The sequence below is a fragment of the Lissotriton vulgaris genome, chromosome 9 (genome assembly GCF_964263255.1).
Source record: "Lissotriton vulgaris chromosome 9, aLisVul1.2, whole genome shotgun sequence".
Classification (NCBI taxonomy): Eukaryota; Metazoa; Chordata; class Amphibia; order Caudata; family Salamandridae; genus Lissotriton; species Lissotriton vulgaris.
This window is the reverse complement of record NC_141697.1, coordinates 1,075,554,041-1,075,571,641: the sequence shown is the minus strand read 5'-3', so window position 1 is coordinate 1,075,571,641 and position 17,601 is coordinate 1,075,554,041. Positions and strand designations below refer to the sequence as shown.

Sequence of the window (17,601 nt, the reverse complement as noted above, 5' to 3'; positions counted from 1 at the left end):
TACTTATGGGGTACTCAATTTGATTTATTCACAGATCATAAGCCACTTATATTCTTGATGAATGGAAATGAAACTGGGCAAGCAACTTCGAGATTAGTAAGAATAATTTCAAAATTACAGGAATATAATTTCGAAGTGAAACACATCTCTGGAGGAGCAAATTGTAGGGCAGACTGTTTGTCTAGGATTCCTCTAGAAATTCAAAATGGTGTTTCAGACATCTATGATGATGAATGTGTAGTTGTTTCCGCTTTAGATGCTTGTGAAAATTCTTTGGGTTGTTTTACAGAAAATGACTGGTTGGATGCTTACAAGAACGATGTAATTCTGTTAAAGGTAAAAGAATACATCAGAAAAGGATGGCCTCCATTAAGAAATCTTAGTAAGGATTTGGTACCTTTTCAACAAGTGTCTTCAGAGTTAAGTCTTGAAAATGGATTTATAACTAGATGTGGACTTTTTGTACCACCCAAATTTTTGATTGAAAGTCTTGTAAGTAGAGCGCATTCTGGACATCCTGGTATGTCTGGTACTAAGAAAATTTTAAGAAAATTTTATTGGTGGCCAAGCATGGATTCTTTTGTTGATCACTTTGTTAACCAATGTCCTGAATGCCTTCTGTCTGACAAGCATTGGAAGAGTAAAACAACTGTTACTTCTACTAATTTATTACCAGATCAAGCATGGGAAAAATTAGCAATAGATTTTTCAGGACCATATAATATTTTGGGAGAAGATATGAAATATTTAATAGTTTTGACTGACTTATTCGAAATGGGTTTCATATGATTTTGTGAAATTTCCAAGTACAGAAGTTGTAATTGATTTTTTAGAGAGGATTTTTAATGTTGAAGGATTTCCTAAGAAATTAGTGTCCGATAATGGTACACATTTTGTATCTAAAAGAATGGTTGATTTTTTAAGTAAGCATGATATAAAGCATGTAAAAAGTCCTTTGTATTTTCCAGCTGCAAATGGACTGGTCGAGAGAGCAAATACATTTTTCAAGGAAGGTTTACAAACAGCTTTATCATCAGGCATGGATGTAAGGAGACATATAAAACAAAAGGTTTGGAGTTATTTGAACACTCCACATTCAATTACTGGTTTTACACCTTTTTTCTTGTTGAAGGGAAGAGATGCAAATGATAAAATCAAACCAGTTTTGATAAAAGCTCGTCTTCTTTAAAAAAAATAGATGGGGATACTACTTCGAGTTCTATTGATGAATGTGTAAGAGAAAATTTTGGAAAAAAATACAAGTTGGGTAATAGAATTTCTCCTATAAATAACTGCGTGTTTGCAACCGGAGATTGGGTGATAATCAGAAAACCAAAAGAAGTTGTTAAAGGGGAATCTAAGTATTCTTTGCCTCAACAGGCCGTTAGAGCTTCAAATTCATCTGTTATGATCAAAAACAAAGGATGGTGGAACAAAAGTGCCGTTATAAAGATTGAACCTTATCAAAAAGACATTATTTTGAAAAAAGTTGATGGCAAAGGTTTTTTGGACAATTCTTTTTTTTTGTGTTATAAAGATTTCTTGAATGTAGCACGACCATTACAAGATTCGGATGTTGTAGAACAATCTCCATTACAAGATTCAGATGTTGTGGAACAACCATTACAAGATTCAGATGTTCTAGAACAATCACTACATGATTCAAATGTTGGTGAGACAAGTTATCAATTTTGTAATAATAAGGAAATGGGTGAGAACAGTGATACTCTTTAAGATGAAGATTTGATTGATTCTGATGGTAATTCTGATTCTAATCAGAATAGTGGAAATAGAAATATTGTTATTCCTTCTAGGTTTAAAGATTATTATTTATATTAATGTTTATACCTTTATTTGTTTTTTCTTCTTTTCTTTATGGGAAGGAGATGTCGTATCTGTACCTTTAATTACCTTTTCTATTCTTTCATGACATGTATATTGTTCTGTGTTCTATGAATGATGCTTGCTGTCGTGTCATTCTGTTCCGTTATCTGGACACGACAGCATCGCTCTTTCTAGCCTCTTCTTGTGGGTTTTCTTATCTTGATTTATTACTGAAATAAACCCTTTAAATACAACTCCTGCCTTTTATGTTGTCTTGATTACAACACCGGGTCTCCCATAACCCATGAAGCCAGAGTCTCCATTGCTAAGGCAAAGTGCATGGGGGAGAGCTGGCATCCATGCATCGTGCCTGTATGTAACGTCATTTGCTTGGAAATCACCCCATTCACCCGGACTCTTGCTAGGGGGTTCGCATATAGCAGTTGAGCACATGCATAACATTTGGGGCCAAGACCATCCGCTTCAGGACCACAAATAAATATTGCCATTCAATGCTGTCGAAAGCCTTACAGGTATCGAGGGACAGCAGTACTGCACTTGCCTCAAATGTATCTTTAGTGGTGTGCAACACTCCATAGAGCTGTTGCAAATTTAGTCTAGTACTTCGATGGGGCATCAATCTGGACTGGTCTGGGTGTTTGATGCTGGTTATTACTCTGGGGAGCCGAAGCGCTAGAACCTTCGCTAGGATTTTGGCTTCTGCGTTTAGGAGTGAGATCGGTCTGTATGAGGCACACTCTTCTAGGGGCTCCTTGGCATTTTGAAGCATCCATGCATTGTGTGTGCATACATATTAGCGTAGCGGCACTATACCCACTCTACATCAATCACTCTCCATTCTCTGACATAAGCGAGGAGCGCTACACGAAGACCGCATAAGTATTTCTCCCCATTCTGAACTGGGGAATCTTTGGCATTCTATAGCATTTATGTATTGTTTTTGCATATAAATCGGAGTAGTTGCACAAAAAGAAACACAGGACTTCTAGCCCAGCCTAGATCTCTGCCATCAAGGTAACAAAAAGAAGACTTTGCCTTATACACTGGCTCGGAGCTCCACCATGTGGCCAAATACTTAATGGCGACTTACTTCACAAAATCCTTCTGGAGCCACTAATTACTGACTCCTGAACTTGCATTCTTAGTTGCCTAATCCTTTACCTAACACTTGCAATTTCTGGACACTCCTGAATGCGGTCTCATCTGGGCTCCATCAGAACAACACTCATAATCCACTGAACTAATGTTCCTGTCGGGTTCTACCTCCTTCTCGTAAAACCGACTCCTGCCTACTAGTAATCACTTGATTAATTTGATGCTTGAACTTTTCTGCTTCAGAAATTGGTATTGAACGCCTTTATTGTTGACTTGCACGGGGCCGGAGCTAAGGGCGCTGGATCCAGTGGCTCCGGGGCTGGCGCAAGAGGCGGTACCGCCGGGCCAACATGATCTGGACACTGACAAGGCGCGCCAGCCCGGGGCCTGCAAAGGCGGTCCAAGGCAGCAAGGAACTCTTGCACCTGTTCGAGAGTCGCCGACGGACCCGGGTATAGCAAGTAGGCCGCGGGACTCCCAGTCCCCCACGTCTGCCTCCAGGGAGCGACGGGGGGACGTCGAAGAGCGAACGCGCTTCTTCGACTTCTTTTTATGGCGTTGCTTACCGGAATCTGAAGGGGAAGCCTTAGAGTTCGAGGAGCGACGGTTCTGTCCTCGCGAGCCGTCCTGTGAACGGCCCCTAGACCCGGAGTGGCGGTGAGATGAATGCCGGACCTCCAGCAACTTCTGACGCCACTCCCGCAAGGCCTTCAGGGCCATGGCACGGCAGTCCAGACAATCCCGGGAGTCATGGTCATGCTCCAGGCAGTAGAGGCAGACACCATGGGGGTCCGCCACGACATATTACGGTGGCACAAACGGTAAGACTTAAAGCCGGGTATCCCTGCGTGCACCAAGAGACAAGAAAAGGAGACAAAGGTCTAAAAAAAAGTGGTAAAAAAATTACCGAGGTACGTGCTCAATCCGGATCTGCGCTTTCAGCATGGAAAAAGAAAGAACAGAACTGACATCAGCGTGCATGGGTGGCGCCTAAGTACTCTTTGTGACGTCATCTAGGCGCCTACGATGCCAGTGACGGATGCGAAGCCGCAGGACGCCACCTACTGGCGTGCAGAGGTACTGCTACGCAGAAAAACTTTCCGGATCCAGCCTGACGCCTGGGGATATTCTAAGGTAAGGAATCTTATCATTAACGTGTCTCTTTCAGATATGCCCTTGCAAATGCAGCCCTGTGATCCTTCTAGAGTAATGTGGAAGATATTCTATATGTATATCTTTCAATTCTTTCTATGTTCTTGTAATACAAATTTCTCTTGATCGGTTTAATCAGTGCCAAGTGCACAAAACACCGATTTAAAAAAAAAAAAAAGATTAAACTTAACGACAATATGAAGAACAATAGAGATAAGACACCTGTAAAGCTATGCTTTTTATGGAGAATGCGGTTTAAACGCCTTCTGTGGCATATATTTCACTAATGTAAACCGAATATTACAATATAAAGTATTCACTACTTCAACTGGGAAGTGAAATGAGGACACAAAAAAATCAATCAGGCTTCATTATTTTAATAAAAATATGACTGAATTATATATATTATATATGTACTGTATATCACAGGTTACATGAATCTTTATACACAATGACATTCTCTGCAGAGTAACAAACACACTGGATGAGGTGAACTTCAATAAAAAATGAACTATCTACAACCCTCTAAAGTGCAATTTAGTTAACGGTTCTAAGCAATGTATAGCGTTTAAGAATTTTCCATACATTTGCAACATTTAAAAGTACAAACCAGCATTTTCTGCAGTCCTTTAGCTAAGAGGCCGATTCTGCTTTTATCGCTTCCAAGTTTGTCTATGTTGATACAACGAATCATTGTTCTTTTTAACTCGAAAGCAGTCAAGTACCAAATGAGACCCATCATGCAGGTAATAAATGTATATTTTACATTCATCTTTGGCATGATGTTTCGAACACCCCCTACCTCCCCACACCGAGTGACATGCAGGTAAAGACGTGGGTGATGGTTGTTTCAGCACATTAGGTTAAATAATAATGAGATACATTCATTCAGGCCTTAAGGTTCCAAATCACATTTGAATATGCTTTAAAAAATATTTTCGGAAAAATGTACTTTATGTATTTAGCCTAAATAATGTGTCAATAAAAATAATATGTAACATACATTTACTTTTCCTTGATCCAACAACAAGATCGTCTATGCATCTGGAAAGAGCTCTGGCATGGCAAAGTGACAGAAAGATGTTTCAGATATTTCCTATGCCACCTCAATCCAGAAAAAAAGTTAAAAATGTTAAGATACTTATGCTGAAGTCCCATTTACCAGAAACGTTAGTTTAACGCCTAGTAGTACTACTAAAAACCAAACTGATAATGAAAGATATTCATATGATTCAATGTCCTAATTCTAATTAAGATCATGGTGAAACTCTATTCTATGATAAACTAAACATATTTTACAAAATGGTGTCTGAGCGCCAACGTTTTGTTACTGAAGAGGAATAATGATTTGTAAAATTGAAAATGTATGCAGGAGTCTTGACATAGATGCTTACACAACAGTAATGTGCCTGGACGGTGCAATTAGACACTGAGGATATCACACATTCAGCCTGGTGGTAAAAATTCAGCTAATGCTTGAACAATCTGATTTCTTTAAAGTCCCCTTTTTAAAATTCTGAATTGAGCTGAGAAAGGCACTCCGGCCTGTTCCATTAACAGACACAGGGGGAAGCTTTGATGGCATGTCCATGTTTGAAGGAAGAGCTGGAGCCGGCGGGGGAGGCGGAGGCGGAACCGGGACAGTTGGCACTCCTGTTGAGTTCAAAACAATGTAATTAGTAATCTATCTCAAAAAAGGGGTTTAAAGCAAAATAAAAAATAAAAAATTGTTTTACAAACAAGATATATCCTAGCTATCGATGAGAATAACGAATACCATCATGATAGTCTTTATTTTTGTCTTGTGGGGACATAGTTCCATCTCTAAACATAAAGGCAGGGAGGTGATAGCAGAGCCCTGGTAGGACCCATTGCCCTATGAGAATGAAGATTTCAGGACCTGAAAAAGAGCACTTCAAGAATGTCTTCAATATGCAATGTGTATAACGTGTTATCTGTACTCATTTCCCTGGGACATTTAATTTATCAAGCAATGACTTGCCTGGGGTGCACTTACCGTATGCTTTTCATGTAAGCATTCAATTGATTCCTAGGTCTTTATGTGTGCAACTAAACAATGCAACAATTTAGTTCACTCTTTATCTGGACAGACTCTAATCTGCTTGAGAATGAAAGACAGATTTAGGTTCATCTTATGCATTGGGCTGGGCTCAAACTGTCATGTACTCTGAATAGCCCTTTGTTGTTCTTTTCTGTATGCCCCAGCACTCTAAAACAATGCCCAGACCTACACAAAACCTATAAATAAATGAATGAATAGGCCTCCCAATTCAAGACCCCACAGGCTAATGTTTTGGCACTCTAGTGAAATACCAGAGGGGTTGGGTTTGCCTTAACAAATACATTGTTGGCTGCTTTGTTCCAGCAGCAGAAGCAAGTGTATACAGACCAGAAGGATAAGGAAAAGAAAACGATAGTCCTGCATATTCATTGTGTAAAAAACACGTCTCCCATTCACTACACAATTATCGCAAGGAATTGATAAATGGTGAACAGAAAATAAAAATGGTGTCCTACTTTTCCAAAGGGCACTCACCATTGATATCTACTTTCACTTGGATATTAACTATTCTTTTAACATGGATTTTCATAAAAACAAATGTCTATGAATTTAAACAATACAAGAATATGAAAGTTTGTTTCAGAACCAACTGCACCAGGGCATGCAATTGTGGCCAAACACCAAAGAGGACAACAATTATTACATCATAATTATCATCCTTTGATGAAAAGAATGTATATGTTACCCTCCTACGTGTTCTTGTCCCACAATTCTTTGAGAATCTAGTAAACTAAGCTACTTAGTAAAAAAATTCCACCTCAGAATTGTATGTGAAGAACTGGGAGTCTTGCCTCGCAAATGCATAGGCCGTTTTTCACAAGAGCGCACCTTAAACCTGCACAATGTGGACCCTTTGCTGCATTTCTCAGCAAATATACCTTTGATGTTAAGCATGCAAGTCTTTTAGGAGTGTGCAAATTTGAGAAGGTTTTCTACATCTGCATGAATAGTGTGACACTTGGGACAATTTACCTCCTGAAAGATAAACTTGCAGAGAACAAAGATCAGCCTACATTTGCAGTATTGCACAGAAAAAATGTAAAAGGTAGAAAAAGTCAGTATACATTTTCCTCAGTGGCTGCTTTTGATTAGATTAAAAGCTATCAAACAATCCAGTGAAAATGAACATGTAATTCACAAAAAAGTACCAATGTACAAATATAAAACTAAAACATTTGAAAACTTCACAAAGTGCGATAATCATTATATTTGCCAGCATAAAATGAACGCACACCCAAGAAAGCATTCACTTGATGTTTAGGAGGTAGTTAATACCATTTCAAATGTTAGCTTTCTAATCCGGCTCGGTTTGCATGGGCTGCTTATTTTAATATTGTGATTGCCAAATTTTTATATATAATGCTTTTACCAAATGATAAAAACATCTGTGCAAACAAGAACAAAGATCAAATATAAAGGAAACATTGTTATTTATTCCGTTTTTCTATAAAAAAACATTTTAATATCTATTTCAAGTGACTGAATGATAATAAAAAAACATTTCAACACTTTTGGAGAACACCAACAACATCCTGGAGTCACAATATAGGAGAAAGTGCAATTGTGCAAATTCAAATAAGTGCGGCATCAAACAATCTATAGATTTGCTCTAAGCATTGAGGATGGTTAATAGGAATATTGTATTTTACGATGGCCTATATGAAATTTAAAAATATAATCGCAAAATCTTTGTGTTTGATGCTTGAAATAGCGCTATAGGTGACACCAGAAATTCAGCAACGTCAACAGCACGAGCGGGTATGTATGCCATTATAGGGAAGACCACTGCAGAGAATACCATTAAAGAAGATCCGTCACAACTCTGCCCCATAACAAATTTCGCAATCAACATTGCTTTAACGGCCACAATAAATCCCTCTGAAATTAAAATGTTGTTTTAACTCACCCATAACGGTTCTAAACCATAACTCTCATCTTAGCCTTTACCCATACTGTAACGTTTTCCCAGTCATCCCACTAACTGCCACTCTTTCAATTACCTTAACTGCAACCCTCACCATAATCAAAATATGAACAAGAAACCTTAACCTAATCCTAAACGATTCCCTACCCTTATTATAACACCAACCCTAACCCAAAAACATTAATGCTAATACTCAAGTGCTGGCCAAATGTGATGTGCTAACCATTACTACTCAAAAGAAATTCCAATCTTTTTGTATTATTCAATATCAGGAATGTATGTACTATCCAATATCAGCAATGTATGTACTTGTGAAATCTTGGTGCAACAAAACTATAAATAGAAAATGACACGGTTATATAAGCCTCTGTATGAACATATGAGTAAAGACAAAATATTTGTAAAGACAAAGTGGCACAATTTGAATAAAGTACTACATTTATGGAAGAGAAATATTATTTGGTGTGTAGTAAAGTGTGGGGGAAACAGACTTCCAGAAAATTACTGCTGCTGAGGGGGGGAGGGGGGCGGAGGGCTGTGTCCTTCAAATTGGGTTCTGCAACTGTAAAACATGAAACTTAACCTCTTCAATGCTAATGACAAGGGTAACTCGTCATGCAAGTACAGGACATTTGTAAATGGAGGTGGTCACACCAAACCGTAGACTTAGGGGACCAAGATGACATAAAAATGGTGGAATACGGTCACACAGGCCATGCTTGTTCAGCAAACATCTGTAAAAACATGAGGATGAAATAGAAATGGTGAAAAATGCTCACAGGAAGAAGGAACTGCAGGGGAACTACTGTGAGAGCTGGTTCAAGTCTAGCGTGCCAGATTCAGTGTAAGACAGGGACATACGACTAACTGATGCAAGTATACCGTTTGGAACAGCTATTGGCTTTTACAATACTGCCCTTACACAGGAACAGCAAAGTAACACTAAGTAGTTGAATTGATTTTAAGGTTCTTTATAAGTAATAAATGGGTCTCCTATTTCGAGAAGTTATATCTCACCCACCTTATAATGACGATCTAAACGCTACAACAAATGTGAACTTAATAGTCATTTCATGGGTCCACAAAATGTCCCGACGAAATGCATTTCATCTCACTGATCAGACAAGGCTTAGTTTTGAGTCAACCAGGAAAAAGCCTAAAAAGGTGCTTGTCAACAACTTCAAGCAACAATCATGTTTTTTAAGCGGTACCAGAATTCAGTTCCAAATATGGAAGGTACAAGTTTTCTTCACCTCGGTAGGTAATAAACGTATTTTTAAACTCCTGACTTTCCATTGTAGATGTGGAAACATGGGTAGGCCAATAACGCTTGTTACATTTGGTCCAAATCAGGGGGACCGCTCAACGCACGTCAATGTGGGTATGGGTTAATTTTAAGAACAGTAGTCTTTGCAAACTAACCAGCCCTTTGCAGAGAGGGTTGACCAGAGAATGAGATAGAAGTTGAACCATGGTGATGAGGATGGTCTGTGTTTGTTTTTGTTTTTTTTAAAGATGCTGTATTTCTTGAAAACCCAAATAGAACCGTTTTGATCTTCAAGCGTCAACCTTACTTTCAATCACATTTGTAGAGTCTTGTTGTCTGGCATAATGACACAGAAACAGAGCATCTTTAAATACAGAAAGTTCAACATTGAATTACTTTACCGAAGGGTCACGTTCAAAATGTCGCATGCTCTACATTGAAGACAGCGTTGAAAGAAAAAGAGGACACAAGTCATTATTCAGGTTTAAAAGCATTCAACTACACACAATACTTTGACATTGTTAGCAAGACTCTAATGCTGAGATGTCACATAACCTAATTTATTTAACATGCACATTTGCAGTTTTAGTGCAGAACTGCTAAAAGTTAAATTTACTCATTGGCAGGCACATATCTTACAAAAGAGGGCCCAGTGTATTTCAACACAATCGTTTGAAGGGGAGCTCCCTATATGTCTAAACAACAAGTTACAGCTAAACCACCATCGCCTATGGTCTCACCCAAACCCATAAATTATCAGAGGGGAACCAAGTAGTAGATACTTATTACTGAAGTCAGCAGCCGACACAGTCATCTGTGTGTTTGCTTAGCAACCACCCCACAGCCAGCCTTAAAAAGATTATAAATGTATCTTATAGAAACCAACTAAAGCTGTCATCAGAAGGTGGGAGAGAAGGCATCCTCAAGAGAACTTGTCCTGGCACTGTTAAAACGTGTAGGGGTGTAACCATCCAGAACCAGGCAACCAATATACAGGAAAATTGGGGTCCATCAAGAGACTGCTTTGTAACTTATTCAAAAAATAAAAAAGAAACTTTAAACAATCCTTTACCTTTAAATATCCCAAGGCGTCAGACTGAATACGGAAGATTTTTGAGCAGTACCCCGGGGCGCCGGTAGGTGGCGGTTTGGTTACGTGCTAGAAGTGATGTGCGTGGTACCTATATAGCTGCCCTCTCGGCGCACTAGCGTCAATTACTTTTGCAACTTTCCATGCCAGATGCACTGTTCCACGACGAGAACGGACCATAGTTGTGGAAAAGTACTAAGTGTCACTCATACCTGAACCGGTTTCGAAGAGCAGAGAGGATCGGTAAAGAATCTGCGGCTAGCTAGAGTTTACTAGATAAGGCGTTATCGAAGGTAAGGAATGTTCATCTGAGCCTGAAAACTTGGCTCTTTCCATAATCTTAGCTCTTCGCCTTCTATATACTCGGCCCGACCTCTTCTCTATCAAGGTTCCCCTCTCAGTCAGATGCGTCAGGATACCCGTAGGGTGACAGTCAGCGCTATAAAAGTACTAAATTCATTCATTCATTCATTCATTCAAAGGGACTTCTAATTGCAGATTTCTTACCTTTGAATAAACACCTGAGCAAAACCTCCCCAGAGGTGCGTTTGCTAGTTCTGATCAAACCAAAAAGTCCTGCAGGACCGAACGGGCGAAGTACCTGTCACAAAGGACCGGACTTTGCATGGATGCCCATGTCACTGCCTAACAAGATATTCAGGAGAGGAACGTCGTGGGATAACGCACTGGTCACACCCTTGGCTCTAGTAGAGTGAGCACGCAAGCCCTCGGGGGGGTCTGCTTCTTGGCCAATGCGTAACAGGTCCTAATACACAAGACAATCCATCAAGAGATGGTTTCTTTCTGTACAGCTTTCTCCCTTTCTCCCTTTGTGCTCCCACATAAGCCACGAAGAATTGATCGTCCACCTGGAACTCTTTTGTATGGGCATTGCAGAACGACAACGCTCTCTTTCGGTCAAGGTAGAGGAGTGTCTCTCTTCTTTTTTGGAGGAATGAGCAGAAGAAAAGAAGGTAGGCAGGGTGATGTTCTAGCATACGTAGAAAGGAGTGACAACCATTGGTAGAAAAGGATACATGTATCTGAAGGACCAGCTTGTCTGGGTAAAAGGTGGTATAAGGATGGTGAGCCGATAGCGCTTAGAGTTTGCTGACCATCCTAACCAATGTTATGGACACCAAAAAGGCATAAATAGCCTCAGAGGACAAAGGAGATGCACAGGAGATAAGTAAGGACCAGGTCCCACTGAGGCACAATAAAGGGCTACGATGATGAACTGGCAGCCTATAAGGAACCTAGCCACAACTGGTGACTTAAAGACAGACGGTTGGTCCGACAACTGCAAAAACGCTGAGATGGCACACAGGTAACACTTAACTGTGCCTAAAGTCGAGCCCTGCTGGGCCAAAGACAGCCCAAGTAAGAGCACACTTGTGATAGAGGTGCAGCTATTGGGTCAATATTGCGAGGTGCACCAGGATACAAAACTTTCCCAATGGCAGGGGTATGCAGTCTTGATTGAGGGACACCTGGCTGCCAGAATAACATCACAGGCTTCAGGAGGGAGGTTGAAGGCTGTCAACAGCCGTGGCTCAATCTCAATGCATGGAGGTGGAGGCTATGCAGGTTCGGGTGCAGGACCCTGCCCTGTTACTGTGACAAAAGCTACTCCCGAAGAGGCAGCCTGACCAGAGGACCGATGGCCATGCTCAACAGCTCGGTAAACCAGACTCTCTGTTCCCATTCCGGAGTCACAAGAATGACTTGAGCCCAGCCGTTGCTGATCTTTTTGAGAACTCTGGGCAGGAATGGTATAGGTGGAAAGGCGTACAGGAGGCTGGAGGTCCATTTCGAGACGAGCACCGTCTCCAAGCAAGAGTCGCCTTGAAAACTCCAGCGTACATCACTGCTGACACTGCACATTCTTGGCAGTGGTGAACAGATCTAACCAAGCCTCTCCCCACTGCTGAAAGAGACCTTGGACCACCTCCTGGTGGAGACATCTCTGGCTCAATTCGTCCACCCTGGATTTAGAGAGCCCGCCAAGTGTTGAACTACCAGGGTAATGCCCCGATGTTCCAGCCATGTCCAGATGCGCAGGGCCTCCTGACACGTCCACGACCTGATCCTGCCTTGTTTGTTGCAGTACCACTTGGCAGAGCTGTTGTCCGTGAACACCTGCACCAGCCTTTCCTTGACAGAAGGAAGAAAGGCTTTTACTGCCAATTGGATCACTTGAAGCTCCAGCACATTTACATGAAGCTTGGACTTTGCCAGAGACCAGAGTCCTCTTATCTCCACCTCTCCCAGTTTGCATCCCCAGCCAGAAGTGACGTATCTGTCACTACAGTCAAATCGGGTTCGGAAAGGGAGTAGTCTGCCACCGACCCAATTGCGGTTCGTCAGCCACCACTGCAGATCCTATGCTGTTCTGAGATCTGGACCACGTCAGAGAGATTTCCCTGATGCTGTGCCCACTGAGCCTTCAGGTCCCACTGCAGAGCCCGCATATGCCAGCAGGCATGTGTCACTAGCACAATTCAGGCGGCCATGAGGCCCAATAGCCTCAGTCAGTCTCATCGAAATACAGGATATTGGCTGAAACATCAGTAGCATAGTCCTAATATCCTGGACTCGCTGCTCAGGAGGATAAGCCCAAAACTGCACAGTTTCCAGAACAGCTCAGTTGAAAGTGAGCTTCTGAGAGGGAGTCTGGTGTGACTTTGGCATGTTGATAGTGAGCCCAATGAGTGTACAAGGTTTGCCGTAGTGTGAAGGTGGGAGACGACTGCCTGGGGCAAACTAGCCTTTAACAACCAGTCGTCAACATAGGGAAAGAGTTAAATCCCCGAACTCCGCAGATGACTGCGACCACCTCCATCAATCACCTTGGTGAACACCCGGTGGGGCGCTTGTAAGGCCGAAGGGGAGCACAGCTAACTGAAAGTGCTCATAGCCTACCGTTAACCGTGGAGAGCATCTGTGGGCTATCAGGATGGGGATGTGGAAGTAGGTGCCCTGCAAGTCAAATGCTACTATCCAGTCTTCAGGATCCAAGGCAGACAAGACTTGGGCGAGCGTGTTTATTTTGAATGTTTCCTTCTTCAAGTAGAGGTTGAGAGTGCGCATATCTGGGATAGGACAGGGTCCTCCAGAAAGTAGTGGGAATAGCAACCACGACCTACCTCTGACGCCGGCACATTTACTATGGCTCTCTTGACAAGACACCAGCACATCTTAAAGGAGCAAGGAGAGATGGTCCTCCATCAGCCAGTCGAAAGTAAATGTAACGGAAGGAGGGGGTGTCTCAAAGGAGAGGGAATAGCCACTTTGGACAATCTGTAGTACCCAATGGTCTGATGTTACTGACTGTCAGTGAGGGAAGTGATGGCGTATCCTGCCTACCACTGGGTGCCCATGATGGTCTGTGGGCGGAATAAAAAGATTTGGAGGCAGCGGCTCCAAGGGGGGATGGTGGACCCGCATCCTCAGTCATGAAAAGGCTGGGAAGCCTGTTGCCCGTGGTGACTGGGAGATTATGGGCGCAACAGATGACCCCTTCCTTAGCAAAGAAGGAGACAGAAGTACGATTGAAGTGGAGGAGAGGCCACAGACAACCCCAGGTGCCTGGCCGTATCTCTGCTGTCCTTGAAGTGCACGAGCGCTGTATCCGCCATGTCTCCAAATAGGTGACAACCATCAAAGGGCATGTCCATGAGAGAAGCTAGGACATCCATGAAAAACCAGATGTTCTCAGCCATGTGTGGTGCCACAAGGCCCGCGACAATTAAATCGATCTGCCTAGTGAGTCTGTTGTGTCAAGTCCACATCTAATGGAGAACTTTCCCTGCATCCATCCAGTCAGCAATGGCATGAGAGTATTGCCTGGGTTCTGGGACCATAGGCAGCACTTACGCAACCAAATCACAAAGAGCATGTGAATAACTGCCCAATAGGCAGGTAGTGTTTACCGACCACAGTGCCAGGCTGGTGGAAGAAAACATTCACTTACCGAAGGTGTCCAGTCTCTTGGATTCCCTATCCAGTGGAGTGGTAGGGAACGCGCCAGGGTGAATGCAGGATGAGGAGGATTGAACGACCAAGGTCTCTGGAGTGGGTTCCTGCTTAAGGAAAACGGGATCTACAAGAGGCGATGGCAGCAGGCAATCAACCTAATCACAGGAGCCCCTGTGCAGGGCTTGAACCAGGCCCAAAGTGTGACGTCTCTAAGGGCTTTATTAAATGGGGGTTCTGACGGGGGCACTACTGGTTGGAGCACCTTCGTCAAAACATTAGTTCTGACTACCACTGAGGGCAGGGTATTGTCCATGATCTCAGCCGCCCTGTGCAGCACCATAGCAAAAGAATCTCCCTCCTACGTAGAAACAGGAGGGGGAAAACTATGCCAGTGTCAGGTGAGCTGTCTAACCCACTGGCCTCACCCAGTTCCTCATACCAGTTGTCCTTCTCAACTAGTTTGTCTCCATAATGGTCTAAAGACCCCTCCCAAACGACTCCCTCCAGGCCTATCCAATAAATAAGGCATTGTCTCCGCTTCAGGAAGGATGGACTGGGTCGCATCGGACAACACCCATTCAGCTGTGCGTCGGAGTTGGTTATGACTATGCCGATGTCGCCATCTAGGAGAATTGGTGGAGTGTCAGCATTGGAGCAGACACGGAGGAAGGTCTCGGGCTCGCCGACGATTATGCTACGGATCCAGCAAGAAATTCTTAGGCCCGACAGATGCCACCAGCGAACCCACCAGTGTGGTTCCAGTAGGGGCCCTCTCATGGAGCTCAAAGGCCATGCGGAGGGGCTGGGACACCCAAAAATGAGGCACATAATTAATTAATTAATGTAGACTCATACACCAACTTTAAATAGGCGAGGGTCGCTCAGACTTATGGAAAATAGGGGAAGTGCGGAGCGGATCCAAGTTCAGACCCCACCAACTCGCGGGCCTGGAGGGACGACGCTCCTTAGTCGCATTGGATGACTTCGGCAGATGAGGGAAAGTCGAAGAGCATTTGAATGTTCTCAACTTCTTATGTTTGTGAGACTTACCCGACTTGCCCAAAGACCTCCCAAGTGAACGGGACCTCGAGCATCGCAGAGTCTACTGATGTTGGAGGCCAAGTAGCTTGAGGAAGAGCTCCCTCAGTGCCTTCAGGTGCATCACACGACAGACCTCATATGTCTTGGAGTCATGTCCCAACGCCAGGCACCACAGACACACCAAGTGATGTTCTGTCCACGACATTTGCTGATAACAGGCTTCATGTGGTTGAAACAACCCAGTTTCTTAGGGGACATCCTCACACCAGGAGATAAAATGTCAAAAAAGTCGACATGAAGTCAAAAACGTGGAGTCAAATTGTGAATGAGGGATAGCTCAATGCGGATGAGGACTATCTGCAGTGGAAAGGAAGGAACTAACATCAGCGTGCAGAGGTGGCACCTGTGTAGGTACTGCACACGTCACTTCTGGCATGGATGATGCCGACGCAGAACTGAACAACGGCACCTACTGGTGTGCTGGGGTACTGCTCGAAAATCTTCCAGATCCAGGCTGATGCCTGGATATATTCAAAGGTAAGGAATCTGCGGCTAGAAGTCTCTCAGATACATTATTTCAACTTTGTCAGCTTTCAAATTAAATTCATCAATGCATATTTTTCAAACAAGAAATAGTCAGAAAATGTTACTCAAAAGCTCACCACAAAACCCACAGGTCACTGTGACAGAATTCACACAAAATGATTTTACACAAAGAAAGACAAATCACGGGTTGCTGTGCTTGGCTTTCTATACTTTCAATGCATATCATTGATAATACTGTATCCTCAAAACCAGGGTCAGCATCGATAATGGCATTATCAATGTACATTGTACTCTATTACAGATAGCCAACCGTTGCCCCGATGCAAACAAAGCTCGCCTCAATGTGATAAGGTTTATTCTAGGTGCGTTCACCCATGAAGCCACTATTTTGTTGCAAATACATTTCAATTACTAAGACAGGTTTTTTTTTAGATTCCTCTTATCTATTTGACAAGACAATTGACATCTGATACTGGGTACAATGATGTGTTTCAGCAAGGGGACTGTAAAATGCCTTCTTCTGGACCAAAGAAGTCCTCTAAAATGTGGATGGTATTAGTCAACTGAATTCAGTCTCTTTTACTGCAACACTACACAGGAAAATGGACAGCATGTTTGAACCCCCAGAAACTTGTACATCAGACTTTTCAGTGGGCATGTAAAAATTAGAGAAATACATTAACTTGAATTTGCAGAGCAGAGTGGAGGCAAATTCCTAAACTGATTCAGTAACTTTACCACTCTGTGCCACTACGCATACAGACCAAAACAGGTTGGGGCTTTTGGTATCTGGCTATATCAATCAGCAGAAGAACTGATCTAGCATCAATAATTGAACTTTAATTGCAATAAAAATCATGCTTAATGCTATGCTTATCTTACCACATTGAAACTTAGATTGTTGGTACTGGGATACATGTATGGGTTTAAGTATACACCCAGAATGCCATTGTAAATTCTGACATCTGTTGTCAGGATACAAAATGATCAGTCATATTTACTGAGAAAATACAAAGCCAAGCTAACCAATACAAATACTACATGTGTGATTCTTTCCGTTTTGTAAATCTTCCTGGTTGTGAATTTTATCAAAGGGTCTTTATGAGCACATTTGGAGTAGGACTGTGTGTCTGAATTGTTCTGGAAAGCAGTCCAATCAAAGAACTGATTTGGACAGCTAACAAAGTTGTAACAATGGTATTGGGAAACTATGCTTAGAGAGTGCAGCCCACAGGCACTTGATGGCAAACTTACAACACGGGGCACAATATGTATCGCAGTAAGAAGTAGCAATAGCTGGAGTGGGATTAAATCACTTGGAGGACTATTTAAATTCTGTTTTTCTTTTTTGGAATTAGCTACAAGGCAGTCCCTTGGCCTAACTCTTTTTCATGAACCCCTAACATCAAAGAGGTCATATGTCTTCTCCGCCTGCATCTGAGCTGACGCTTCAAGATTAGATCAGTTTGCATGGGCAACGCATGAAGGCTGTTCTTGCTACTGACTTCTGGAGCAAGTATCTACTTCTTGAGACCTGAGAAACTTTAAACAAAAGATCTAAAGGCAAGGCTGTGTGGGTG

At 42.4% G+C, this 17,601-nt stretch overlaps 1 protein-coding gene across 4 annotated transcripts in view; it reads right to left on the bottom strand.

The window, feature by feature from the left end:
* Positions 1-4,453: 4,453 nt before the first annotated feature.
* The window catches only part of PXK (PX domain containing serine/threonine kinase like), a 363,685-nt gene continuing 350,537 nt past the window's right edge, over positions 4,454-17,601 (bottom strand). For 2 of the 4 annotated variants that reach the window (XM_086939056.1, XM_086939057.1), the window contains exon 18: positions 4,454-5,745. In XM_086939056.1, the coding sequence (XP_086795182.1) occupies positions 5,558-5,745 (188 nt within the window). In that variant the 3' untranslated portion in view covers positions 4,454-5,557. Of the gene's footprint in view, positions 5,746-9,767; positions 9,798-17,601 lie in introns of all 4 variants that reach the window. The other 2 variants (XM_086939058.1, XM_086939059.1) reach the window with 2 other exon arrangements.